Below are 27,345 nucleotides of genomic sequence, written 5' to 3'. Positions count from 1 at the left end.
CACGACTTTAGGGAGGTGCAGTGCAGGTGGCTTGTGATCAGTTTTAGGCAGCAGTGCGCATGAGTGGTCCATCAGCGCCTGCTTCTTGGAAGCAGGATGGAATTGAGGCGGGCAATGGGCCGGTATCTCGGTTGCAGCTGAGGCCTGCTATTTTGCCAGCGTGGTGGCCGATTTGGGCTGTATAGATGCTGCCAGCAGCCCAGTGGGGGCCTAAGCGGCCTCACCAGAGGCAGATTGGCCTCTACCACCACCTGTATACCAATTCCCAGTCTCTCCCTGGGCCGGCCCTTTTAATGTATGTAGATTGAGCAGTGGGGGGGGGGGAGCTAAGCATAAGTGGCCTCAATTATAGTACGGTGTGGGGTTCACTACTGTGAGATAATCCGTGCACAAAGAGTCAGTGTAACATTTGCATTTTTTTTTTTAAATCGGCGAAGTTTCGAAAAAACACGCCTCTTTAGCGACCCCATCCTCCTTTGTAACACGTAAAACACGGAAGCAGTGTTTTGTAATAAAGCGCAATCCGCAAATGTGGGACACTTTTTTTTTTAGGGTGACCGGACCTATTTTTTTTTTAGGGTGACCGGACCTATTTTATCACAATCCAACCCTGATTTTAAGATGGGAGGAGCTGTATGTACAACGCAGCTTTGGGACACACTTTTACATTAAAAGTGCTAATAAGTATCAACACGGTCATGTTACTAAACCACAAGAGGTCCTGCCCCAATGCCATTAATTCAGCCGAACGGTCCGACATGATTTAGATTAGGATAATGGTCACCTTTGGGAAGGGAAATTTCAGGAGCACAGTTTTTTTTTTTTTTGTCTGGAGGCAGCCCTCGCAAAACACTACTGAATAGTTGTGTACCCGCTCAAACTGCATGGAACGGTTCGAATGTGTGCTAGGATATCATGGCTTGCTTGTGTAATGTAACAGTATAACCCCCTCTCGTCACCCTTTCTGGAAGAGCAGCGCGCTGGTCACGCTCCAGTGTCATGCTGATATTTCATCCTCTACGACGGAGGAGGCTTGCTCTCGACATGAATAAATCACTTGACGAGATCTCGAAGACGACCGGTAGCACCGATCCATATCCAACCCACTCTGCAGTCTGCTTGCTTCGGGCGCTCGGTACTGGGATCTGTTCTCGAGCCCTTCTGCACTGCCCTCGCGCGCACACATCTTAAACACCCTCCAAGAACCCGGCGCGGAGGTACTTGCCGCTTGGGTTCTTTCTCACTCTGCCATGGTTGGTTTATTAAGCTTAATCTTTGAAGATTTTTCAAGCTAGTTTGGCAGCTCCTATGCAACTCTGTAACCGAAAGGGTCATATGGTCTCACATAGAACAGGATTTAAAAAAATCCATTTGGATTTAAGCCATTATTTAATTAACATGATTTATTTCTGTATTTATAAACGACATCGATGGGAACAGAGGTTAGATATTAAAGTCTTACAAATAAATCCTAACAATCGCCCAATTACATGGATGTTTTAATGTTACAAAATACTTTACCGCTTTAAGGAAAACTGTTTGCTGGCGCTTCATTGGGAGCGGTCCCGCATTGAATTCGTAAAAGGCTTTGCATAATTCAACCAGGTTAACCACAAAGAACGTACACACCGGTCCTGCATCAAAAATTAAATGCAACTGATCTTCAACTGCAAAGTGACGGAAGCGCAAACCGTACAGGTCATGCAGGACGTGAGGTCCCACTCGGTTAGTAGGTTGGAGAAGAGGTGGCTGCTGTAGGACACGGGTCTTAATCCAACTAACAAAGCTATCATAAGGGGTTTACATCTACACACGTGCTGCGCGGATAAAGTGCTATGCCATGTCAGAATTGATGAATGTTTGCATAAAAAAACAAGTCAGGTCCCGGGCCGCGCTGTGATTGGCTGACGTCACGGGGGTGTCCCGGGCCGGCAGCCAATCACAGCGCGGCCCGGGAATGACGTCACGGGGGTGTCCCGGGCCGGCAGCCAATGGCAGCGCGGCCCAGGACAAAGGGGCGGGGCTTAAAAAAACACCGCGAAACGCCCCCGAATCGCGTTTTCAAGAGAAAGCGCGATTGACAGCCTCTGTCTCCCAATGGCTAGCCTCCATTTATGGAGCTAGCCAATTGGAAACAGAGGCTGTCCTAACCTCACTATTAGAAACAACAGATTTCGATCTGGGAGTGGCTTCGCCCCTCGCCAGGTTACGAAACCTAAAAATGGCTAGGTTTCCTTCTTATCCAGTTTTCATTTATTACATTTTACCTTATGAATTGCAGCATGGTCGGTACACAATAAAGTATCATCTTAAGCTACCGCTCAGTTGTTGGCTCTGGGTTTTGGCAGTTTTTGACAGCTACACAACACCCTATATTCCTGTGACCAGAAGAGTCTGATGGACTTTACAGTATATTACTTTTGTTAATTGCTCTCTGGAGCAAACAATCACAGTTAAAAACATTGTCACCAATTGCTATTTTTTCTTACCTATTTTCGTAATTTTTTATTTCCAAGATTAGTTTCTTTGGGAAAACCATGACTCATTTACATGAGTTATCCCTAGCTTAATTAGGATTTTTTTCTAGTTTTCGAAAATGTATAGCTTTCTAGGTTTACCATGGATTTGGCACTTGTTTCCACCACAAACTGCAATTAGATAGACACCACACAAAATAGGAAAAATCAACTACCACAAAAAATGCAGAAACTGTTGTGAAAGTTGTTTGCTTACAACTCTGCTTGTTCCTGAAAGCTGGGAAGATGGTGAACTTAGGACAGCAAACATTTAGTTGATGCCATTTTCAGAAAAAAGTTTTCTTTCTTTCACAGCACGTTTTCCCATTTTTTTCCCGCCAAAAAACTACATGTTGCTATATTTTGGCTATTTTCTGGGTTCTCTCTAGGGAAATCCATAAACCCTGGGTTGATTTAGAATTCCCAATACTTGGGTAAAATTGACAATATTTTGGTATGGACACCTTTGGTGGGGGGAAAAAAATTATCCCAAACATTAAAAGAAGGGTTTAGCAACACGCCTCCTTACTTTTGGCATACACGCAGAGATGGGGTAACATTACTGAGGAACCACCGACGCATCAATTGATACAAAGCCTGCACGTCATGGGAAATGGCACACACGTGGTGCACTGGCTACATCAGGCGCTGCTGTCACACACACAACACTCGACGCAACCATTACGAGACCGATGGGCAACTGACAGGGGGAGGCCATGGACAGATAAGGAGTAGACAATGATCCTACTAGGCCCCAGACACGTTCCCCGAAATGCACGCTTCAAACTGATACAGTTCTACATATTACATAGAGCGTACCTCTCGCCCAGTAAAATTAACCGCTACTTCCCGGGTGCAGCAGCCAGCTGCTTGAGATGTGCAATGGAAGATGCGGACCTGCTACACATGATATGGCAATGCCCACAGATCCAGACATACTGGGGGGCGGTACTAATGATACTTGACAAATGCACGGACATGGTGATACCTCACACTTGGGAGGCATGCATATTAGGCCTGTACCACCGGACTGCACTGAATAAAGTCCCCTCTCGCTTCTGGGACCTCGGCCTCCTCACAGCAAAACGATTACTCACGAAACACTGGAAACGGACCACCCCACCATTACCGGAACACTAGCACACATCCCTAGACACCTGGGCGAAGGCGGAAAGCACCACCCTCCATAACGAGGAAACGGCAGGTCTGCGACGGTTCCCGATTGCGGCATTATGGGACACTATGCTCCACTCCTTTCACAAGGAATGCCATCTGACACGAGACCCAACTGATGTCACCCACCCAGACAATGCCAACAGTACGCCCCCCCCTGATACTACAGGCGGACAAACCTGATAACGCTTCCCCCGTCACTTCCCTCACGCCGAGTATTCACTACAACTAAGATACTGTCCCCCCCAAGCCGTATCCACTCTGTTAGTCACTATTAATTGTCATCCACGCTCCCCCCACATCGATACGCCCACAACTAGACGCACACGACTCACTCTTGCACCAGCTGGCCATAGCCACCCCTTCCTGTTTTCCCCCTTATGTCCCCTGTTTTCTCTCCCTCCCTGAATGTTTTAACTGAGGAATTTATATCCTTTGTTGCGCTACAATGGTTTGAAATATCTGTGATGAAAAATAGCCATGATGTATGAAGCGGAGAATTAATGCATTGGGTGCCTTGCCCCGTAAACATGACAGACATCTTTGAGATGTGAAGATATATGTATTGTAACATTCATGTTTCATTTCTCCTGAAGCTATAATAAAGGATATTTAAACAAAAAAAATTAAAAGAAGGGTTTAGCACTGTGGGGGTAAAGTATCAGCAGCAAAGGGGTTGAGAAAATAGCTAAGGGTCCATGGCAGGAGCTCGTTCAGCAACTTCCTTTCTTGCCCATTTGGCATTACTTTACTTATTTGACAGTTGACAGCATTCTGTCTTACACGCGATGCCTTATGGATTGCAAAGCATACTCTGATTATTTCCTTTAATGTATGGGTCTTCAAACTGTGGGGCGCACCCCCCTGGGGGGGGGGGGGGGCGCAGCATCCCCTTCAGGGTGGGCGCGCACTCCACCCCACCACTTAACCTTCAAGTTCCATTGTTCCTTCCAGAGGCCCATTAATTAGGCTTCGTGTGTCGAAGCTCGGGCTGCTGCAGCAGCTCGAGCTGCTGGAGGCTCTGCAGGGCAGTGCCTGGAGGCTTATCTCCGGCACGACCGAGGAGGACCTGGCTGCCCTGGAAGAGTCCGGTGACGTCTTCTGTGAAGGTAACTCGCCGTCCATGTCTTTACTCTTTCTTCGACTGCTGGTTTCTTCTTATTGCTGTTTCGTCGAGCTGTTATTTTCTTGTGAGACGCATGCACGTTTGATGTGTGCTGCGCTTCGGAAAAGACCACTGCCTCCGGATGCTGTCGCCGCACTCTTCTCGGTTTGACAGCAGTTGCCTTTGGAAAGAAACTACGTGAATGATGTGTAGTGGAGATTAGCGCCAATTTGAAACTTTTGGCAGCGGTAAACTATTCACTTCACACTTCGGTCCTACAGCAACATTACGTGCAGTGACGTAACACAAAATGATGCCCCCCTCTGGCACCTGCAGAATATGATGACGAGGGGGGTCTCAGAGCCCCATCTCTGACAGATATCCAACTTTAGGCTGAATTGTGCCTCCCTGAGGGCGCCACACTCCAACGCCACAGTGGGTGATGAGGGCTGCTGTACGCCACATATGATGCGTTTTTTACACGTTGATGCACTACAGTCGCATTGTAAAATATGTACCGCCTGATTCTCAATTACACTTTCACACTTAAGTTCAGTTTACACCCCTAAATGGCCTGAATTTTAAGCCAGGTGCAAAATATTCACAAAAGGAAAACGTGCACACGTTTATCTATTTACTTATGTATAATATTTACTCTTATCGTCGGGAGAAGTACATTCCTTTCTCGTAGGGCAAAACACTAGGAACTCCACCAAAATTGGTGAGGTAGAGGGAAGGGTGTTCTCCACAGGTTGAAATGTTTTTCCTGTGGAAAAAAAGAGAAAAACGAGCCTTCAAAAAGATAATAGGCCTTAACAAGATGTTGCTGTTGCTAATTGTGTACATATTTTATTGCAAGCATATGGTACAAAAATGAAAAGAGAGAACAAATAGAGAACATACCACAGCCTGAACGTGGCAGCCATATGTTTGCCACTCCGATTTTCGTTTGCTTCAAAAACTATTTCAAATCGTACAAAGGTTAAGGTCACACTAAAAGAACTAGCATCATGTAAAATAAAACACCTGACCCCAGACAGTATCTTTTTATGTAGTATTTTTTGTTCGTGCTTTTGTTTGACCTTTACTACTGTTTCGATGTCGCAGGTAAAGGGACAGGACTAAGTGTTTAGCACTTTACCCAGGCTCGACTACCTCAGTGAATGGACTTGACCCAGCTTCAGAGCTGAGGTGAGCCTGGTGCTTCCTTAAATTAACTCTGAACATTCTTGTCCATATTTCACCCATGTTCCTATGTGTAGCCAGCTACACACCTTGTGTAATTGACCTGTGCCAGACATGAGTTGAGCACTGCTAAACTTGATAATTTTTTTTGGGTGGGTTACATATATCCAGCACTCACATGACTTTCATATTTCACTATACTAATTCACCACTAAACCTTTATGGGTTTCCGGAGTCGCGTTCTAATCGCCCAAAAAGCGCTTTTATGCCTCGTCAGGGGTAAGCGCTATATAAATGCAATTACAATATTTACAAACCTTTGTAAACTGGTTACAAAGGATGTTTGTTTTCTGGTTCGAGTACCCCATGGGCCCCCACTCTGCCTATTTCTTCCATTTGGATTTTACTTTTTACTATCTTAGTGTGAGAATGTATTTCATTAAAAGAAATATATAAAGTACAGTTACAAAACGAAAAATGCCAGCCATGTGTTGTTTAAAGTAGCTGGCCTTGTCTTCACACTAAATAGAGTTATAAATAAAATAGTATGTATACATTTGCAATGTGACTTTTCAATATTTGTTTTCTTTAATTATCAGTCATGGATCATTCAGGCAGCCCTAGAACACCATTAAAAATGCTTTCTGTTCAAAGCATGCACAGATAAGTGCTGAAAATAAGCTTTAGGGGACTGCTCATTTTTGTACCAACTGGGACATCAATATAATGTGCTGGCAACCCTAATCACAAGACTGGAAGTTTGTTTCAGGATGAGCACACTATTTATTTCCTCCACCCTTGATCCCTGGACACTGAATAATGCCATAAAAGCAATAGTGTAACTTGTATCTGAAACCCTATGCCAGCCCTCAATAACATGCTGATTACCTTCAGCTGTGTCTGGGAATGCAACCTGCATTCAGACAACTGACTCCTCATTCTCGCACTATATAAAACAGCAAAAAATATATTACAAACTTTTGTGTGCACTCCCGTTTCCGGGTACTGCTCAAGACTGGAAGTGGAGCACAACCTAAGGATGGCAAAAGCAAGAATCCATCCACACATTGACTGCCTCTGTGGAGAAAAACAGGCACACTCCAAACCTGTGTTTTGGGAATGTTTTTACTAATCTATCCTAAATGTTGTGTTTTATGTGAAAAATAAAGCACCAATGTAATTTTTTTGGGCTCTGCAGGAGGGAATGGCCATCAATGATCCAAAGTACCAGCTTCCAGAATTTTTTTGTCAGGTGGTGGGGGGGCTCGACGTGTACAAAGGTTTAGATGGGGGGGCTCAGCCGACAAAAGTTTGAAGACCTCTGCTTTAATGGTATACACGCACACAGCACCCAGGTGGCTCTCTCTTCCTTAGTTGGGTTTGTGTAGCTGCCTTTATCTTTTCATTTCCCACCCATAAACTGGCTGCATATAACACCAACCAACCAGGTAGCTTCCTGGCTCTTTCACATGTCTCTTACCCCTTTCCTACTCCCTGTGAGTGCCTATCTCTCACATTTCCTCAACCAAATCACTGATTGGTGCTGTGCACCAAGACAAAATAATAGCACCTCAGTGATCACGCATGTGTGCTCTAAAACAATTCTCACATAAGATCACAGCAAATACAATACAAAAGCAAATTCAACCATGCACTCCACACACTGTAGCATGCTACTCTGATAACGTGCTTTAGTGCTTCATAAATATTACAGTACACTACAATATATGGAAATAACTAATTTGTCAAGGATATAGTTTAGAAGAAACGCAAGCTTCCTTTAGTACTTTTAGCTTACATGTGAAAATCCAGCAGTCCCATCTCCTGAACGTTGTGAGTTTATTCAAAGGCCAAACAGCATTTGTGGGATGCTTGTACCCCTACCACAAGAGACAGTAAAATGATCAGAATCCCGCCTCAACAGCTGCCAATATTTCATAAATAATATGCTTGCAGAGAAAACAAGTGTCAATGAAAATTAAAATTGTAAAAGATAGGTATCTTTTATCTTGTTCGGTGATCTAAGTTTGCTCATATGGATTGACACACAAAAGAGATGAGGAGAAGATCTGGAGAAGGTATGTACCAAAGAAAGTATAAATACCTGGAGAGTATCAATGATGAAGAATTGATGTTAAAGGCAAGTAAGTTTTCAAATGTTCCAGCTGCTTAGAAGTTAGTATTCTGTAGTCAGAATTAAATGCACTTCTTCAAATTTAGAGAAACAACAACTTCCTTGTCTTGGTATTTAGGTGCTCTTTGAAGATGCAGTATGTCACATTTGCCGCATTAATCGCATTTTGGAATCTCCTCGTGGGAATGCTTTACTTGTAGGAGTTGGAGGCAGTGGGAAGCAAAGCCTTTCACGCCTCTCTGCATTTATCAGTGGATTGGATGTGTTTCAGATGACGCTTAGAAAAGGTTATTCAATTCCTGACTTAAAGGTAAGAAACAACTTTGTTTATTAACGTATTTTAACATATTTTTATTAGAATTAATGTGTGCGTATATTTTCTTTCAAAACTGCTCTTCATTAAAAGTTTTGTATACCTTGAAAGACAGCAATTAAAACCATTTCCATTTGCAGACGCATTGCCGGTGCACGATGCTACTCACAGTTCTGAATCATAATCAGCCCTCTCTCCAGTGCATCACGCTCGCTCGCTTAGCCAAGGCAAGGGTCATGTCATTGAATTTGTTCACATCCTTGTTGCCTACCTTGGGGCAGGGCATTTGGCCCAGCAGACGTGTTTTCGGGGTGTTGATGTGGCGCTTGCCCGTTATCTGTGTGACATAGTCACATTCAGAATGCCCGCAATGGGGAGCACTGTCACGTCATATGGGTAAAGTCTGTATGGTCCGAGTTGCACCGAGGGCATTTGTACGATGCAGTGCCAATTTGGCGCGCAACACCCACTGAACTCAGCGGGCTTCAGCCCCTCCCCCGTCGTGTGTGGCAGCCCGGGATGAGACAGATCCCGGGCACACTCACAGCCACACCCGAACGTTTCACAGGTCTTTAAAAGGCCATTTGAATGTTAATTAGGCCTTGCTGTTGTTTCACCCCTTGTTAGAGGCCCTGCAGCTCCACTCTGTTTACTGATTAAAGGTTCAGCCCCCCCGAAATTTTTTCTTAGCCCCCCCGAAATTTGGCTCTAGTTGCGCCTACTGCAAAACATCCTGTGTAGCTGCTATGGAGGGTCGTTTGTGGGCCATGCTGCTCCTCCTGGCCAAACGTGTATTGCGATGCACTGGGCTTCACGTAGGGCTGGGCACCCAAAGTAGACACCTGGATTCATGACATCACATACTGCCTAGAGATGCTGTTAGCATACTGGGATCTAATGCCCACGGACCCAGGCCCAAAAACATGTGGGCCCCATTCGTGTCATGGGCCAACACAGGTAAAGAGAAGGTAGTTCCTGAGCCCCCAGCGGCAAGGATCGCACAACCTCCGTCCCCCGAGTCGCCTATCCCTTGCACTTAAATATACTCCTAAGATCATACACACATATTGCACACCATACCTAGATGCTGAGAATAGCCCCAATATGTAGTTTGTCTATGAATTATAACAGACACGCATTCCTGTGTAACAGTGCTAATTGCTTTCTGCCATATCAAAACTGCGGAATGCTACGTACTGCCCAATTTCCGCATTGTATAAATATTTTTATGTAATGATGCCTGTTGGAGAAAGCAGCAATGCCAGGTCGCTATTGCTCTCCTTCCTTGCCGTATCTGTGAAGTGCCTTGTATATGCTATGTACTGATGTATGCTGCAAAATCAATAAATAAAGTTTTTAAAAAAGTATGTACCTCAGTCAGTGCTTTTAATGGGAAAAAATAAGTGCAGGTACTCATTAAAATAAGCTAGAGGTATGGGAAGTGGGAGGAGTTAGGGGCGGGGCTAAGGGAACAATATGATGGTGCATATTGGCTTCTGTACCAGTTGCAGCACATATCAAAAACATGAAATGCGTTTATGTACCGTGAGTACTGGTACATTTAAAGAACTGCCACTGCCCTTTTCCCTATGACCAGGCTCATCACGTCTCTTGCTGGTTCCGTGCCTTTACATCCAAATGTCCTCTCCACTTGCCTCTCAGTCTCATCTTTACCCAGCCTCTATCCTTCTCTCGCTGGCTCTGCCTCTCTTACTCCCATCTCTCACTCCCATCTCTCGCTTACTATCTCCACAAGTCTCTTACATTTTTAGGGCTCGCTGAACCAACGCGTATGTGTTGTTCTGCGAGATTATAGTGGGCAAAACAGCTCTTGAAACCAGTGAGGATTGTCCCCAATGGATGTGAGTTACTCAAGCGCGACGCTTCCCCAGCCCACGCTTGAGCTTACTTCTTAATCACACCCCATATGGTGTTCCCTCCCACTCGCTCCCACATCAAAGGCTGCTGCTCCCCCGCCAATGTGCTCCTTCCCCGCCCCCCCCACAGCAATGCCAAGAGCTTGTTGTACTGTATTTCGGAGCGCGAGACGGCATGGAGAGTTTGCTCTGTTTTCAGCCACATTGCAACACACATTTCAACATAACCTGCATCCCAACAGAGCATCTTTCTGCAGTCTTGACTGATCAAACAAATATCCCCTTTGCCTCGGAGTGCTGACCAAACAGCAGACAGTTTAAATTATCTGGCGTTTCACTGATGGAATGACCCGCCCCCCCCACAGCAATGCCAAGAGCTTGTTGTACTGTATTTCGGAGCGCGAGAAGGCGTGGAGAGTTCCTCTGTTTTCAGCCACATTGCAACACACATTTCAACATAGCCTGCATCCCAACCTCGATGCAAAGCGAATACTTTGTTTCACTGTGCGGAGGGCTGATGGTGCATCATTCACCGTCAGTGACGTGAGGCAGACGTGTGGCATCGCCGATCACAACCAATAGAAGATACACTGAGGGGGGGAGATGTGTTTCTCGTGGACTGCTGATAACAACACTGAGCAAGCTTATATGTCCAGACTGCAGCATTGTTCTCACACAACACTCAAAGGACACGCAAACACCCCCTGGGCTGCCGCTGATGAAATTCCGTACCTTGTTGCAAGAGCATCTTTCTGCAGTCTTGACTGATCAAACAAATATCCCCTTTGCCTCGGAGTGCTGATCAAACAGCAGACAGCTTAAATTATGCAGTGTCAAGCCGTAACAACATTTATCTGGCGTTTCACTGACGGAATGACCCGCCCCCCCACAGCAATGCCAAGAGCTTGTTAACCATTTCTCTCCACCCCCTCCCTATATAATCTGTTGCTGCGTGCCTGGTTCCTGGAACGTTTCTATGAGAGCCTGTGCGCACGCCATAGTTATTTCTCGCGTTTCCTAATTAGCTTTACCGCTGCCATTAGTGTTTTGAGAAACGGAATAGGCCTGTCTTTACCTTAATAAGAAGAAGCAAGACCCTTTCAGCAGATGGCGTTTCATTTTGCCTTCAATTCTTATTTTATTTTTTATTTAGCAGATTACTAAAGTGACGCGCACGTCTGCTTTCTGTCCTCTTAAACTTAATAGAGATGCTAGGTAGTACTTTAGACCAATTTCATAAAAAAATTAAGTATAACGTGTACTGATAAAGTGTAACTTACTTTACAAAAAAATAAAGATTTACACGTTGTTTAGTACGGATGGAATTGTTTTGCCTGGAGCGCTCAGCTCTTCAAATGTGTGCAGTTTGCCATAACACTGCTATTCTTATGCTTTCTCCTGACAGCAGTGAAAGCAGCACACTTTTTTTTCCTCAAGTACTTCCACACTCTTAGGCATTCGAAAAACGGCAATAACTGAAACATACTGATAAATATGTTTACATACAAGCAAACTCGCAGAACACCGACATGTGGAAACTAAATCCGCGTGAAAAAAAACTGCATTGACCTGTTTAATAGTAGAAGCCAAAGTTATAATGACATTTATGATTTCAGAATCACAGTATTTGCCCTTTGTGCACTGCTGCGGCAAATCATCCCGATTCGACACCTTCCATTAAAACATCATAGACGTACGACCCTCTGTCAGAAAGCCAATTAACGCTTTAAGACACTCATAAATAGAATGCTTGCCAACTACATTACACTGAGCTCATGGCATAGGGACATCTGATTGTTGAGTGTCTTTGAGAGGTGACATTCCTGATGTTAGCAATGTTTAACCCCTTCCACGGTGGGAGTGTGCGGAGGACGGCCGGGGGCCGTCCGAACCACGCCCACGCCATAAATCACCCGCACCGCGGCGGAATTTTCGCCACGGTCAAGGGGTTAAAATGAGACTGCCGGTAAATTAGAGCATCCTTATGCAGCTAGGCAGGGCATGTTTTGTGGAAACGTGGCGTTTCCCAGTGAAAATTGGCATATGTGCCTAGCTTCTGATGTGAAACGTTTTTGATAAAATGCCCATGGAGCTGAGTGGCTTGTGCGCGTGTGCATTCCAGTCTTTTGGCCCTCTCAGTAAATTACAGTGGATTCTCCCCACGTTTTCTTTTTACTGTCTGTGTCACTCAGATTGCTATGAACATCAATGAATAGAGGAACAAGTATGAAAAGTGCTGTCATACTTTAAAAAAAGAAAATGTATTTTAATTGTTTGTAATGTTTGTTATTTACATTCACATTGTCTGCAAATGGTGTAGGTAGCATTACCCGTGGGCAAAGCATAGGGCCCCAGACCCCCCGTTGTGCAGAAGGCCTCTGTCTCCTAGTTATGAGTTCTGAGCCATTTTGCACTAGTCTGTCAGGGTTTGAGGGGCCCATTAATGAACGTAGCAGACCTCAGTCCTCACGTTTCGCTACGCCACTCGCATGACTCCCTGTACTATGTTCACTAAGAGACTTTGAAATCTTTATTATTATTATTATTATATTTGAGTTTGTAAAGCGCACAGATACCCAGGGGTTTCCCGGCGCTGACAGAGAAAAAGAAGCAGGGAGACAGTAAAATGAGAGAGAATTAAGCAGAGAACAGCCAGGTTTTCAGGCCTTCCCTGAATTTCAGGTAGCAGGTTTCAAAGCGCAAAGAGATGGGGAGTGTGTTCCAGAGTGATGGCGCCAGATAGGAAAAGGAGCGACCACCAACTCTGGTGCGTTTGAACCGGGGCACGGAGAAGGTGCCAAGAGAAGAGGATCTGAGGGTGCGTGCTGGACAGTACGGTTGAACCAAAATGGAAAGATAGGGGGGGGAGTTGCCTGTTTTTATCCGGTGCATATAGCAGAGGGCTTTGAATTTCGCTCTTGATTCGATGGGCAGCCAGTGAAGGCTGCGCAGGGAAACGGTGGCAGAGGCAGTTCTGGGCAGGTTGCAGAGCAGGCAGGCTGCCATGTTTTGCACCACCTGCAATTTACGTGTTACCTCCTTGCTTGCCCCAAGGAGGAGTACGTTACCGTAGTCCAACCTGGAGGTTACTAAGGCCTGGACCACAGCTCTTTGAGTGTCTGGCGGAAGCATCCATGCTATTTTTCTCAGCCACCGCATGATGTTAGTACAGGTGGCTGAGACTTTCACAACATGCTGCTTCATGGACAATTGGTCATCAAATGTAACTCCCAGGTTGCGAGCCTTGGTGGAAGGAACCGGCAGGGGACCCATTTGCTGAGGCCAGTGCTTAGGGCCCCAGAGAGTGGTGTCAGGACCGAATAGAAGGAGCTCGGTTTTATCGCCGTTTAATTTTAATTTATTGGTCTGCATCCAGTTGGCAATATTGGTGAGCCCAGATCGGAGAGATGAAATGAGGGCATGTTTATTGGAGGAGAGAGAAAAGATGATTTGGGTGTCGTCCGCATATGAAAAAATAGAGAGACCAGATTGTTCTGCCAGCGAGGCGAGAGGACTAACATAGATGTTGAAAAAAAGGGGACTTAAGATAGAACCTTGGGGTACACCGTGGGGGGAGGGGAGGGCAGTGGAAGAAGAAGTGGAGGAAAAGACCTGAAAAGTGCGTGCGGACAAAAAACTGGCGATCCAGGCCAGGGCAGTGCCATGGATACCGGCGGCCTTTAGGGTGGATAGGAGGATGTCATGGGAGACGGTGTCGAACGCGGCGCTTAAGTCCAACAGGATAAGCGCCACCGTCTCCCCTCTATCCACCTGCCGTTTGATAGTCTCTGTGACACCCAAGAGGGTGGATTCTGTGGAGAATCCAGCCCTGAAGCCAGACTGGGAAGGATGTAAGAATTTCGTGGCCTCGATGTGAGAGGAGAGACAGAGGTTAATGTGTTTTTCTAATACCTTGGACAGGCAAGGGAGTAGGGATATGGGTCGGAAATTAGAGGGGTTATTGGGATCGGCGTTAATTTTTTTAAGAAGGGGAACCACCATGGCGTGTTTCCAAGCTGCAGGAACAATGGCTTCCGACAGAGAAGCATTCAAAAGGGCTAGGATAGGTAAAAGAGCGGGAATGTCAAGGGTGCTTAGAATTTGAGGGGGCATGGCGTCAAGTGGGGAGCCAGATTTAATTTTGGCCATGAGTTTAAAGAAAAGTTCTGTAGAGATCGGGTCCCATTTGTCAATGGAAATGTGAGGGGCAAGAATAGTAGTATCCTGGGGGAGGATAGTGTCCGAATCTGTACTGTGGGAGTTATCCAAGGCTTGTGGGGAGGCATCAAAACCGGCATAAATGCGGTCTATTTTCTCTGTGAAAAATTTAGCAAGTGTATTGCATTGGACTGTGTCCAAACAGGGGGCTTTAGGCGAGCTTGATTGTCCAGAAAGGTCTTGGACTGCTTTAAAAAGAGCTTTTGGGCGGTTTTGGGCTGTTAGAAGTGAGGTGTTTACATAGTTTGCCCTGGCAGATTTGCACAGGGAGTGGTAGTATCGAAGCTCCGTTTTATAAATTTCTTTATCGTTGAGGGTATATTCAGATCTCCATATGCGTTCGAGTTTTTTACACTTAGATTTGGCGCATTTGAGTTGGTCATTAAACCAGGGGGCAGGGGGGTGGGTAAAGTTTTGTTTTCCTTTTCGAGCCGGGAGACAGATGTCAATGGTAGTAGTGATATTATTGGGTAAAGAGGGTAAAGTTGTGACAAGCTGGTGATTCAGTTGTGGCAGATTACATTTTTTCCAATTTCTATTCGGTCTGAGGGTCTGAATGTGAACTGGTGGACCGACAATAGCACTAGTCATGATGTTAAATTTGACAATGTAGTGGTCGGACCAGATAATAGGTTTGGGAGGGAGGCAGGTGATGACGTCAAGGTTCGAAAAGATGGGGTCAAGTAGATTACCTGCCTTGTGTGTAGGGCCAGTATTGTGAAGATGTAGATTGAGAGCGGCCAAGTCTTGAAGAAGGTGTATACAGATGTATACAGGTGTATACAGACTTTACTGCTTCCATGTCGCAGGAGGGCATTACTCGCTAGAATGGAACATACAAATGTCGATTTGAGACTCCCAGAATCCCCTCTGCCCCAAAATGAGGGGGGCTGGGGGCTCCCTAGTAATCCGTCATTAATGATCAGCCACACAGTCAAATAGTAGACTGTAGCATGGTGCAGAGAACCTTTCTGCCTTTTATGCCCTCTGAAGGCTTAATAACTGAAGGTACTTGAAAGCTTACCACGCAGTGCCACATAATTACACGCCACATAATTACACTGCACTCAATGCAACATACACTCCAAATACCACTCAGTGCCACATAATTACACGCCACATAATTACACTGGACTCAATGCAACTTACACTCCAAATACCACTCAATGCCACATAATTACACGCCACATAATTACACTCTACTCAATGCAACATAAATAGACTTTATCTATCTATCTATCTATCTATCTATCTATCTATCTATCTATCTATCTATCTATCTATCTATCTATCTATCTATCTATCTATCTATCTATCTATCTATCTATCTATCGCCATCCCTCTAGCTGTCTATCTATTGCACTCACTCTATCTATCGCCATCACTCTATCTATCTCTCGCCCTCACTCTCTCTGTCTATCGATCGCCCTCACTCTGTCTGTCTGTCTGTCTGTCTCTATCTATCTATCTATCTATCGCCCCCTCCCTCTTTCTATCGCTCTCTATCCATCTATCTATCTCCCCCTCCCTCTATCTATCACTCTCTATCTATCTATCACCCTCTATCTATCTATCTCTCTATCTATCTATCTATCTATCGCCCTCTATCTATCTATCTATCGCCCTCTATCTATCGCCCTCTATCTATCTATCTATCGCCCTCTATCTATCGTCCTCTATCTATCGCCCTCTATCTATCTATCGCCCTCTATCTATCGCCCTCTATCTATCGCCCTCTATCTATCTATCGCCCTCTATCAATCTATCGCTCTCTATCTATCTATCGCCCTCTATCTATCTATCTCTCTATCTATCTATCTATCGCCCTCTATCTATCTATCTATCTATCGCCCTCTATCTATCTATCTATCGCCCTCTATCTATCGCCCTCTATCTATCGCCCTCTATATATCGCCCTCTATCTATCTATCGCCCTCTATCTATCTATCAGTGGAGTGGTGTGGCTCACTGGTTAGAGGCGGCAGACCCGGAAGCAGAGAACGGCCCGGGACCAGGGTTCAATTCCCGACGCGGCAGGGTCGTGGACCAGGGTCAGCGGACTCGATAATTCTCGCCTCGGTGCCTACTCTAACCAGGGATCAAACTCGGCAACTCTGGGCATTAGCTTGCCTCATCTCTACAACGGCCCCCCACATTCGCCGGGGATGCCTGGTTTCACCTTGGAGATACCCAGTAGGGACCATCTCACAGGGATAGCCAGGACGGGTTCCCCAGCGGTCTACAGCGCCACGACGCCTCAGGGCAGCAGTGCGCTTTACAAGACAAATACATTCACATTCACATTCTATCGCCCTCTATCAATCTATCGCCCTCTATCTATCTATCGTCCTCTATCTATCTATCGCTATCTATCTATCTATCTATCTCCCTCTATCTATCTATCGCCCTCTATCTATCGCCCCCTCCCTCTATCTATCGCTCTCTATCTATCGCCCCCTCCCTCTATCTATCGCTCTCTATCTATCGATCGCCATCTATCTATCGGCCTCTATCTATCGCCCTCTGTCTATCTATCGCCCCCTCCCTCTATCTATCGCTCTCTATCTATCGCCCCCTTCCTCTATCTATCGCCCTCTCCCTCTATCTATCGCTCTCTATCTATCCCCCTCCCTCTATCTATCGCTCTCTATCTATCTCCCCCTCCCTCTATCTATCGCTCTCTATCTATCGCCCCCTCCCTCTATCTATCGCTCTCTATCTATCGCCCCCTCCCTCTATCTATCGCCCCCTCCCTCTATCTATCGCTCTCTATCTATCTATCGCCCCCTCGCTCTATCTATCGCTCCCTCACTCTATCTATCGCTCTCACTCTATCCATCTATCGCATCACCATAGCATCATTCAGCATCACTCAGAGGCACCACAACATCACTCAGAGGCACCACAACATCACTATGCGCTACCACAGCATCACTCGTTGACACAAGAACATCACTCAGCACCACCACAGCATCAATCTGTGCAACCATTCAACAACAACTGGCTCAAATATGTTCTCTCAATGTTTCAAGCTTTATTACAAATGTCACAAAAACATGTTAATATTTCACTTCTGTGCTTGGATTTTCGTCACAATAAAATACAATGAACATAATCTTTACAAAAGTTATTTACAAAAGCTATTGCCATTATAAATTACAATAACTTTTATTTTGCATTACAAATGCAATAGGTGTCACATTTGCGAAAGTTAAAACCATTGGCATTGTAAATGACAAAGCTATTAATTTAGCTATTTTTAAAACCAACACATAAATAAAAAAATTGTCATTTACAATACCAATAGGTCAAACATTCCTAATGCGGAGACCTATTGCATTGCAAATGCTTGTTTCACTTGTCCCTACATATATATATAATCCAAAAACACGTGTTAAGAAGAAATGCACCAGATTTTTGAAAGTACACATTTGTGTTAAAATGCAATTTGTAAGTCCATTAATGATTTTAGAACTCAGCTAATATCTTGCATTTTTATCTGACAAAGCCACATTCCGAACTTCACCTGTCACCTCACTTTACATTCCTCCCTCCCTTGTCCTTTTATGTCTCATCTTTCTCCCAACCAAAGGCATGACCAGTTTCATGGGAGCTAATTTCTGGAGTGTTCCAACGGTCCCTGCTGTGCATTGCCCTATGGACAGGGCTAAATTCACACCAATTGTCCCAGTACACTGGTCAGTCCCTGTTATCTTGTAAATGCAGCAATTTGTGTTTGGGGAAGGGGCGGCATTCAAAGGAAAGCAGCTCCGGTGCTAAACAAAAAGTGCCTTTGTGAAGGTCAAGTATTGTATTGCACTGCCACACGCTTTAGTAGGGCCAGTCCAATACACTAAATGGGACTAGATGACTGTCTGGCAGTCCCAGACCATTTCACTCACCTAATAGAGGGGGGAGAGGTGTGTGGCGAGATCACTTTGAGCCGACTGTTTTTTTGTTCATCTGATCAACAGTGCAGGGTCTGTCTAGACCCTGTCCTGTTAATCACAGCGTGATGTAAGCCCTCAACCCCCTGCAGTCTGGGACATTCAGGTGAGCGCTGCTGGAATCTTTAGCAGCGGCTCGGCAAAATGCCACTGAGGGGCTCAGTGACTTGCAAGCTCCTCGGGAGCCCTGACCTGCCCTAGAGGAGATGCCTAACCCGAGCCTGCCGTGGCGCTGATCAGGGTACCGGTACTCTCTCTGGCCTAAAGAGAAGTGCCGGTATTGACGGCAAGAAAAATAGGAAGTGCCGGTACTCAGTACCGGTGAGTACCGGCCCATTTAAAGCACTGACCTCAGTGAACATAATTAAACTGTAACAGTTTCAGAAGCGCGTTTCTCAAAATCTGAGTGTTTTCGGCCCAGAATGTGATGTCAATCTGTGCCCGAAAAGACGATGTATAAATCCTGACTCCAGAGGCATCGCAGCACCGCCCCTTCATCTGTCCCAGTGCCCTACACATATTTGTAATCCTGTGCTTGTAGAACTCCACGTCAGCAGCGTATGCAAGGCAGGATTGGTGGCAGGTTCCACTCCCGAATCACCCCACACACCTATCGTCTCCTGAAGCACCACATGTCAGAAACTGTCTTGATGGAACAGCGTATAGGTGTCCCCCTCTGGATACATTGGCCCCAATGTCGTGGTAGATGTTCGCCCATACTGCGATTTGCGAGCCATCGTCTCAACCTGTGCAAACTCAGAAAAAACATCAAAGAGGGAGATCCTGCGAGTACACAGCCCTGCTGCACCTACGGTGAAGATATCCAAGCCAACAATGTCTAACTACCCAGAGAAGTGGTAGCTACTTGCCATGGGGGGCTGTCCCTAAGACATCCCAGAATACCAGTGAAAAGGTCTCCCTAGGCCATAGGTTCCTCGCTTTAGGCAGTGCCTCGGAGCAATCCAGTGGAGTAACAAAAGCTTAGGGGGGGGCCCTACAAGGTGCGATGAAGGAGCCCTGCTCAACTACATGCAATATATGTCCCTCGCCTATCACCTTTGCAAGGGCTTTCAGAACCTCACAACCTATAGACGCTTTCAGCAGAACTATTCCCAGATTACACAAATCTTCAGGCTGTGGATCGAGATTGTGATGTACCTCAAGTGAAAAAAAAAGGCCTGTAGGCTGCACACACTAAATGGCATCAACCAGATGGGTGGTAAACTGGGGAGTAGGTATCAATTGATAAATCAATCAATCATAGCATTTGTAAAGTGCACTACATACCTGTGAGGGTCTCAAGGCGCTGGGGGGGAGGGGGGAGGGAAGCTGCTACTGTTCGAAGAGCCAGGTCTTGAGGAGTCTCCTGAAGGTCAGAAGGTCCTTGGTTTGTCGTAGGCGAATGGGGAGGGTGTTCCACGTCATGGCGGCAAGGTGGAAGAATGATCTGCCGCTGGTGGTCACTCTTCGGATGTGGGGGGCAAGGGCGTGGTCTGCGGAGCGGAGCTGGCGGGCGGGGGTGTAGAGGCCGAGTCGTCTGTTGAGGTACACTGGTCCGGTGTTGTGGAGTGCCTTGTGTGCGTAGGTGAGGAGCTTGAAGGTTATCCTCTTGTTGAGGGGGAGCCAGTGCAGGTCTTTCAGGTGGGGTGTGATGTGGCTGCGGCGGGGGATGTCGAGGATCAGGCGTGCGTAGGTGTTCTGGATGTGTTGGAGTCATGTCAGGAGTTTGGGCGGGGCTCCTGCGTAGAGTGTGTTGCCGTAGTCCAGTCTACTGCTAACGAGGGCCTCGGTAACCGTCCTTCTAGTTTCGGTGGGGATCCACTTGAAGATCCTGCGAAGCATGTGGAAGGTGTTGAAGCAGGAGGAGGAGATGGCGTTGACCTGCTTTGTCACAGAGAGTGTGGGGTCGAGGATGACCCCTAAGTTTCGTGCGTGGTTGGTGGGTGTAGGGGGTGCTCCTAGTGCCGTTAGCCACCAGGATTCGTCCCAGGCCGAGTGGGTGGAGCAGAAGATGGGGACCTCTGTCTTGTCCGAGTTCAACTACAGTCGGCTGTCCCACATCCAGTCGGCGACAGCCTTCATTCCTTCGTGGAGGTTGGTTTTGGCAGTCCTTGGTGAGCGAGAGGATCAGCTGGGTGTCATCGGCGTAGGAGATGATGTTTAGGTTGTGCTGTCGGGCGACGTGGGCGAGTGGTGCCATGTAGACGCTGAACAGCGTTGGGCTGAGAGATGAGCCTTGGGATACGCCGCAGATGATCTCGTTGGCTTTGGAGCGGAAGGGGGGGAGGCGGATGCTCTGTTTTCTCCCGGAGAGGAAGGAGGTGGTCCAGTCCAGGGCCTTCTCTTGGATTCCGGCGTTGTGGAGCCGTGCTCTTAGTGTGCGGTGGCAGACTGTGTTGAAAGCGGCTGACAGGTCCAGGAGAATGAGGGCCCGGTTTTCTCCATTGTCGAGCATGATCCTGATGCTGTCGGTGGCAGCGATGAGGGCAGTTTCAGTGCTGTGGTTGCTGTGGAACCCTGACTTGGATAGGTCCTGTATGTTAAAGACAAAAAGGAATGTGCACTAAGTAAATCAAGCAGGTCTTCGTTCTTGGAAAATTCTTCTTTATTTAACAATTTCTTTTGAAAAAACAACAGCGGCACACAGCCAACGCGTTTCGTTCCCTTGTGCCTGGGAACTTCGTCAGGGCAAGAAGAAATATAATAATCAGGGCTTTACAAGTCCGCCCGGGCGCAGTGTATGTCCGTAGTACCGTTATAAGTAAATACCAAAAGAGGAATCACGATCCTAATGCCAAGGTAAGTATAGACGGTAGGAGAAATTTCAATCAAAAAGCGACTCCCCACATGTAGCTGGATCAATACTGGATTCCTAGTGTGACAAGGGTCACAAGAAAAATAAGAAATTAGTAGGTCGGAAACTCCTCTGGAGGCCTTCAATCAGATCTTCCTTGATACGAAGTAGATCGAAAAAACGAACAGGCATATCCCTCGATGTAGGGTCCAGGATGTTGTTCTCTTCGAGGAAGCTGGTTAGTTGTTTGTTGACGGCCTTTTCGAGGACCTTCGCCGGGAACGGGAGCAGGGAGATGGGTCGGAAGTTCTTGAGGTCCTTGGGGTCCGCCTTGGGTTTCTTTAGTAGGGCGTTGATCTCTGCGTGCTTCCAGCTCCCCGGGAAGGTCGCTGTCTCGAAGGAGATGTTGATGGTTTTCCGGAGGTGGGGTGCGATGGTGCTGCTGGCTTTGTTGAAGATGTGGTGTGGGCAGGGGTCTTCAGGGGATCCGGAGTGGATGGTGTTTATGATCTTGATGGTGTCATCGTCGTTGATGTTGGTCCAGGCGAGCAAGCGGTTGGTGCTGGTGGTGTTCGTGGGAGCGGGGGTGTCGGATGTTGCCGAGTTGGTGACGGTGTTGGAACTGTCGTGGATGTCTGCGATCTTGCGATGGAAGAAGGTGGCCAGTGAGTCGCACAGGTCTTGAGATGGTGGGATGTCGTTGGTGTTGGAGCTGGCGTTGAAGAGTTCCTTCATAATGCTGAAGAGCTCTTTGCTGTTGTGTGCGTTGTTTCTAGGCGGTCTCCGAAGGCGATCCTTTTGGCGGATCTGATGAGTTGGTGGTGTTGGCGGGTGGCGTTCCTGTGGGCTATGTAGGTTTCCTGTGTTTTTTTGCGAGTCAAGTTTTTCTCTAGTTTACGGCAGGCTCGTTTGGAGTTCTGGAGGTCTTCAGTGAACCAGTTGGCTCTCTTGCTGGTGTGGGTGTTGGCGGGCTTCTAGAGCGGGGCGAGGGTGTTGGCGCAGTCGTTGAGCCATTGTCTGAGGCTGCGGGCTGCGGAGTCGGGGTCGGTCGGGTCTGCGGGTGGGCTCTAGGCGAGGGCGGCGGTTAGCTGGTCCTCGGTGATCTTGCCCCAGCTGGGGCGAGGCATCTGCTGGGTGCGGTGGTGTATGGTGGGTTTCCGGAAGGTGAAGTGGATGCAGCGGTGGTCGGTCCAGTGGAGTTCGGTGGTTTGGTCGAAGAAGACGTGGGTGCTCGCAGAGAAGATGGGGTCAAGCGTGTGGGTGGCGGAGTGTGTTGGTGCTGTGACGAGTTGTCTGAGTCTGAAGTTGCGGAGGTTGTCGATCAGGGTGGAGGAGTTGGTAATGTTGTTGTTCTCGAGGTGGAAGTTCAGGTCCCCGAGGAGGATGTAGTCCGTAGAGGTGAGGGCGTGTGTGCTGACGAGGTCGGTGATGGAGTCGCTGAACTGCGGTCGGGGTCCGGGGGGTCTGTAGATGAGGGTGCCTCTGAGGGTGGTGTTGGGGTCGGTGTGGACCTGAAAGTGCAGGTGTTCAGCGGAGCTGAGGGTGTCGTCTGTGTTTGTCAAGACTTTGAGAGTGTTCCAGTGGACGATGGTGATTCCTCCTCCTGTCCCGTTGGTGCGGTCCTTGCGGGTGACCTTGTAGCCTTCCGGGATGGCTATGGCGATGTCAGGTGCAGAGGAGGGGGTCAGCCAGGTCTCCGTCAGGAAGGCGACATCTGGGGCGTTGGTGTTGAGTAGGTCCCAGAGTTCAACAGCGTGTTTGCGGGTGGAGCGGGTGTTGAGCATGATCCATCTCAGGAAGTTGGGTTCTTCTGCGGGTGGGTTGGCGGGTCGGATGCTGGTGAAGTTGCAGTTCAGGCAGGAGAAGGGTCCTTGGGTGCATTTCGGGATGGCCAGGCAGCAGGTGCGTGATCGTCTGGTGTTGAGTGCGTGCAGGTTGCTGGAGCAGTAGCGGAGGCGGGCATCGTGGCATTCGCATGGGCCAGGGGTCCTGGCGCTGGGCGCGGTCCAGGCGCAGATGGGCTTGCCTTTGGCTGTGCGGCCTCCATATAAGGGGTTTGAGGGAGGGAGCAGCAGCTGGGAGGAGGGAGCGGGGTGGCGAAAGGACGCTAAGTGGGCGGGGCCACAGGGTAAGGTAGCGGCCAGAAAAAGAAATGGCGGGAGAGGGCACAGCGCATCACAGGACAAAGAGGGAGGAAAAAAAACACAGAATGAATGAAGTTACACCAGTGGCACAGGGGGGAGGCAATAACAGCGGTGGAAAAACAGCAGCGGTGGCGCATAGGAGCAGCAGTGAGCGAAGTGGGAAGTGGCCTACCCTGAACCAGGGTCAAGGGTTGCTCTTCCAACTACTGCGCTACCTCCATATAAGGGGTTAAGAGAGGGAGGAGCAGCTGGGAGGTGGGAACGGGGTGGCGAATGGGAGCTAAGGGGGTGGGGCCGCAGGGGAAGGTAGCGGCGGGAAAGAGAAAGAAAGGTATGTTATTGATACAAGACAGAGAGGCATCTTAGACAAATTACTTTTGTTCTTAGTGTAAGCAATGCTGGTGCTGGCAGAGAAGAAATTAGAATATCTAAAAAAATCTTTTATTTAAGTGAGGAAATGGCAGAGCCGGAAAACCAACAACTTGATACAAGAATGAAAATCATTCAATCAGGAAGCTTATGCAGAGCACACACAAAAAGCACTAAGCACTGAGCACTGACAAGCTCAATACTTTTTTCAGGATTTGGGGACATGGTAGCCAGAAACCTTAAGGCTTTTTATTAAACCATATTCACATGTTTGAAGATGTCGGTGCCTCTATCTGAGGCAGCCCGTCTATCTAATAGGCATAAGTCTAAAACCTGATTTGGTTTGTCCATTTATCATCAAAGGCAGATGTGTAGAACAGCAGAAAGAATATGGAGGGAGAGAGAATTTGAGGAAAACAGGGCTTGCTGTAGGAAGCATCTGCAGCTCCATTAGGAACAGGAAAAGGCAACAGTTATATTATACTACTACTATAATGTAAGCCATAACATCGTGCTGCTAGGGGGTTCAGTTAGCTTACTCTATCCATCAGGCCTCTCCCTGATGGCATTGCCTTCACAGAGTTTGGTAACCAACAGGGACTCTTGCCTTTCAACACAAGATCATTATAATCCAGCACAAAATATGAATAATCTTTAGTCAGGAACTCAAATGTTTTCCCCTTATTTCACTGGGTGAGGCGCTGTTGAGTACTTGGCCAGCAGCATGTTGTGGTATCTATCCCTGATATGGCAAGGTGTGGTCTCACAATAGATTAAAACAGCTGCTGTGACTTCCCACATTAAAAAAGAAGGTCTTCCCATGGATTACAGCCAATTTTTGACCAAGTTCCTATTTTCCAGTATCGACCAAATGTCAAAGGGAGTGGTTCATGAAATGATCCAGAAGCATGTTTGTAAATTTTACTTATTCAGTAAATGTTAATTAGGATTTCAACTGGGGCATGATACAGAGACAGTCATTTGTTTGCTTGAACCTGTCAATGTCCTATGATACAATAGATCACTCTGTTCTTCTGGAAAGGGAAAACTTTTCCCTATGGATTTGAGGTACAAAGCTTGGCTGTAATCAACTTTAGACTGGGTTTAGTGATTAAGATAATTATTCCATGGTGAGGGAGCTTTGTTTTTGCGCTGCCACAAGATTCTGCAACTTTCAGTGGCGGAAAAAAGAAAATATCACAAAATGGAGTGGCTATTTTATCTTAATCTCTGTTTTCCTGGCCGGAGTTCCTTATGGCTGTACAAAAGGGGGTGGTGATGGACGGAGCATCTGAACCAATCAAACACTCACACCCAGTCAAAATATCTGGGTTTAATCCATCACGTTCTTTAGCCCACTCTGTCACCCCAGTTCAGATATGGCCATATGCAAATTAGTCTGACCCTGTGCCTCATGGGAACAGTCCAGCCTGAACTGCCAAGCCATGCCTTCCCTGGACCGGAAACAAGCTTCCTAGGACCGGTTTCTGGCATTTCAGCCATCTTCAGCCAGGATTGCTTGAATCCAGTGGGAGAGTGAGCAAGGGACTCACGTCTGAGCATACCCTGCCAACTTATGGCAAACAAAGCGGTACAAAAGGGGGTGGTGATGGACGGAGCATCTGAACCAATCACACACTCACACCCAGTCAAAAGATCTGGGTTTAATCCATCACCGTTCTTTAGCCCACTCTGCTGTAGGAGAGTAGGGTCTGCTTTCCTATGGTCACCCCACTTTTTGCTATTTGCTTCACTGGTTTTCGACTTAGATGTGGCTGTGGGCCTGCTAATCAGACCCACAGCCCTGCTGTTCTCTCTCTAAATTCACACCATGTACTTTAGGTACATCACCAATTGGGATTTGGGTTACTCTTATGAGTCCCTGTACAGAGTACCATAGGTACCCAGGGCATAGGTGCACCCAAGGCCTACCAGGGGCTGCAGCATATCTTTTGCCACCCCTGGCTGGCCATCCAAACTGACACAACTGGCTGATCACCCAGCTGGGGCAAGGTCGTGTAATCACCCCTTGCTTGGATATAGTATACCTATGTCTAACCTTATATCTAGACACATATACACCTATAAGTCACTCCTATGGCAGGCCTTAACAATCCTGAAGGCAGAGTGCTTGGTTTTATGTGAGATGGTGCTCTAGCATGAGCTGAACCTGTCTGCAGCTTTCAGAACCATGTCCCTATAGCTGTTCTAGGATATTGCCATACCATATACTCTTAAGTGCATTATGAACCTCGCGGTTAAATGCTAACTTTGGTTTGGCTTTATCAAAAAATTTCGTGTAAGGTGTCATACGCTTTGGAATACTACCCCCTCACCAGTTCTGGCAACGGGGGTAGCATTCCACCCTTCTAGAGGGAGAAGACATGTTGTTCCTACTAATCAGAGTTAAAGTTAACCAGAGGCTCAGCATCACAAAATGGATGCTGCTGCCACAGACACAAGTCTGACCTACTGCTGCTGGGAGTCCTTCCAGCGAGGGAGGCTTGAACAATAGGTTTCCTGTCTTGGGAGGTGCTAGCACCACCCCAGACAGGCCATAATGTATTGGGGCAGGGAGGGCTGAATGAAATGAGACACTGCCTGGGGCACACAAGGTGTCCCATGCATAGTCCAGTTCAAACTGGTGCTGGGGCACTCCAGCCCCAGCTCTGGTGCGAAACTGGACAAAGGGAAAGGGGTGTAACCACCCCCTTCCTGGGTCCCACCCATAGGAGGGACCTAGCAGGTAATCCAGCCTCTAAATTTGGTATATAGGTAGGAGCTGAGTCCCAAGACTTTAGATTTATCCTGACTGATACTCTGATACAAAACTCTGGACCTTCTACATTGCAAGAAGACAACTGAAGAATCTCCCTTGTGGTCAAGGAGTGACCATCCTGCACAAGCAGGCACCATCGAGCGATCAATGGTTTGCTTTGTCAACGCTTCTGCCGGAGCCCGAGCACAGAGCCTGACAAGACCCGGACTTCCAGATATCCATCAGCCCGATCCACAGTCACAGCAGAGCTGAGACCCGTGGAGGCGACGAGAGATGTGGGACCGGCCATCTTGGAAAGCCAGCGAATTGCTTTCCGTGCAACTTCTGAGGCACCTTCAAAGTTGTGCATTGGGGATTGAGAAGCCCCATCCCCGAGCATCAACTGCACCGAAGATCAGCCCTCCACACTCCACGAGTTCTGCGTGGGGCCCTTCTGCATTTTCCTGCTCGATGCGTCTGTCCTGTCACTTGCCCGTTGGCTAGTGGCCTCTGTGATGACGAAACCTTTGATTTACACCACTGGTCTGGTTGCTCCAGACTGGCCCTTGCTACCCTGAAAAGGAGCAGCCCATCAGACCTTGCTGGTCTGATTAAGAAGCCATCTTCCTTTTCTGCGTGGGTTGCCTTTGCCAAGACTGGTTGACTCCAATCCGGAAGCCGACACCTCCGACAGCGATATCCTTTGTGGGACAGTCCGTGCCCAGCTCCTGGTCATAGTCGACACCTCCTGGTCCACGTGGCTGCAGAGACAAGCTTCACAACATCACCTGATCGCATCCCGACATCGCCTG

The 27,345-nt window shown here is 47.4% G+C and overlaps 1 protein-coding gene across 4 annotated transcripts in view; it reads left to right on the top strand.

Moving 5' to 3' along the window:
• DNAH17 (dynein axonemal heavy chain 17) overlaps nucleotides 1–27,345 on the top strand; it is a 12,633,448-nt gene that overhangs the window by 8,220,429 nt on the left and 4,385,674 nt on the right. For all 4 annotated transcript variants that reach the window (XM_078653923.1, XM_078653924.1, XM_078653922.1 and 1 more), the window contains one exon: nucleotides 8,232–8,423. In XM_078653923.1, coding sequence (XP_078510049.1) covers nucleotides 8,232–8,423 — 192 coding nt within the window. The remainder of the gene's footprint in view (nucleotides 1–8,231; nucleotides 8,424–27,345) is intronic.

The sequence above is a fragment of the Lissotriton helveticus genome, chromosome 7 (assembly GCF_964261635.1).
Source record: "Lissotriton helveticus chromosome 7, aLisHel1.1, whole genome shotgun sequence".
Classification (NCBI taxonomy): Eukaryota; Metazoa; Chordata; class Amphibia; order Caudata; family Salamandridae; genus Lissotriton; species Lissotriton helveticus.
This window is presented reverse-complemented; position numbering and strand designations above follow the sequence as displayed.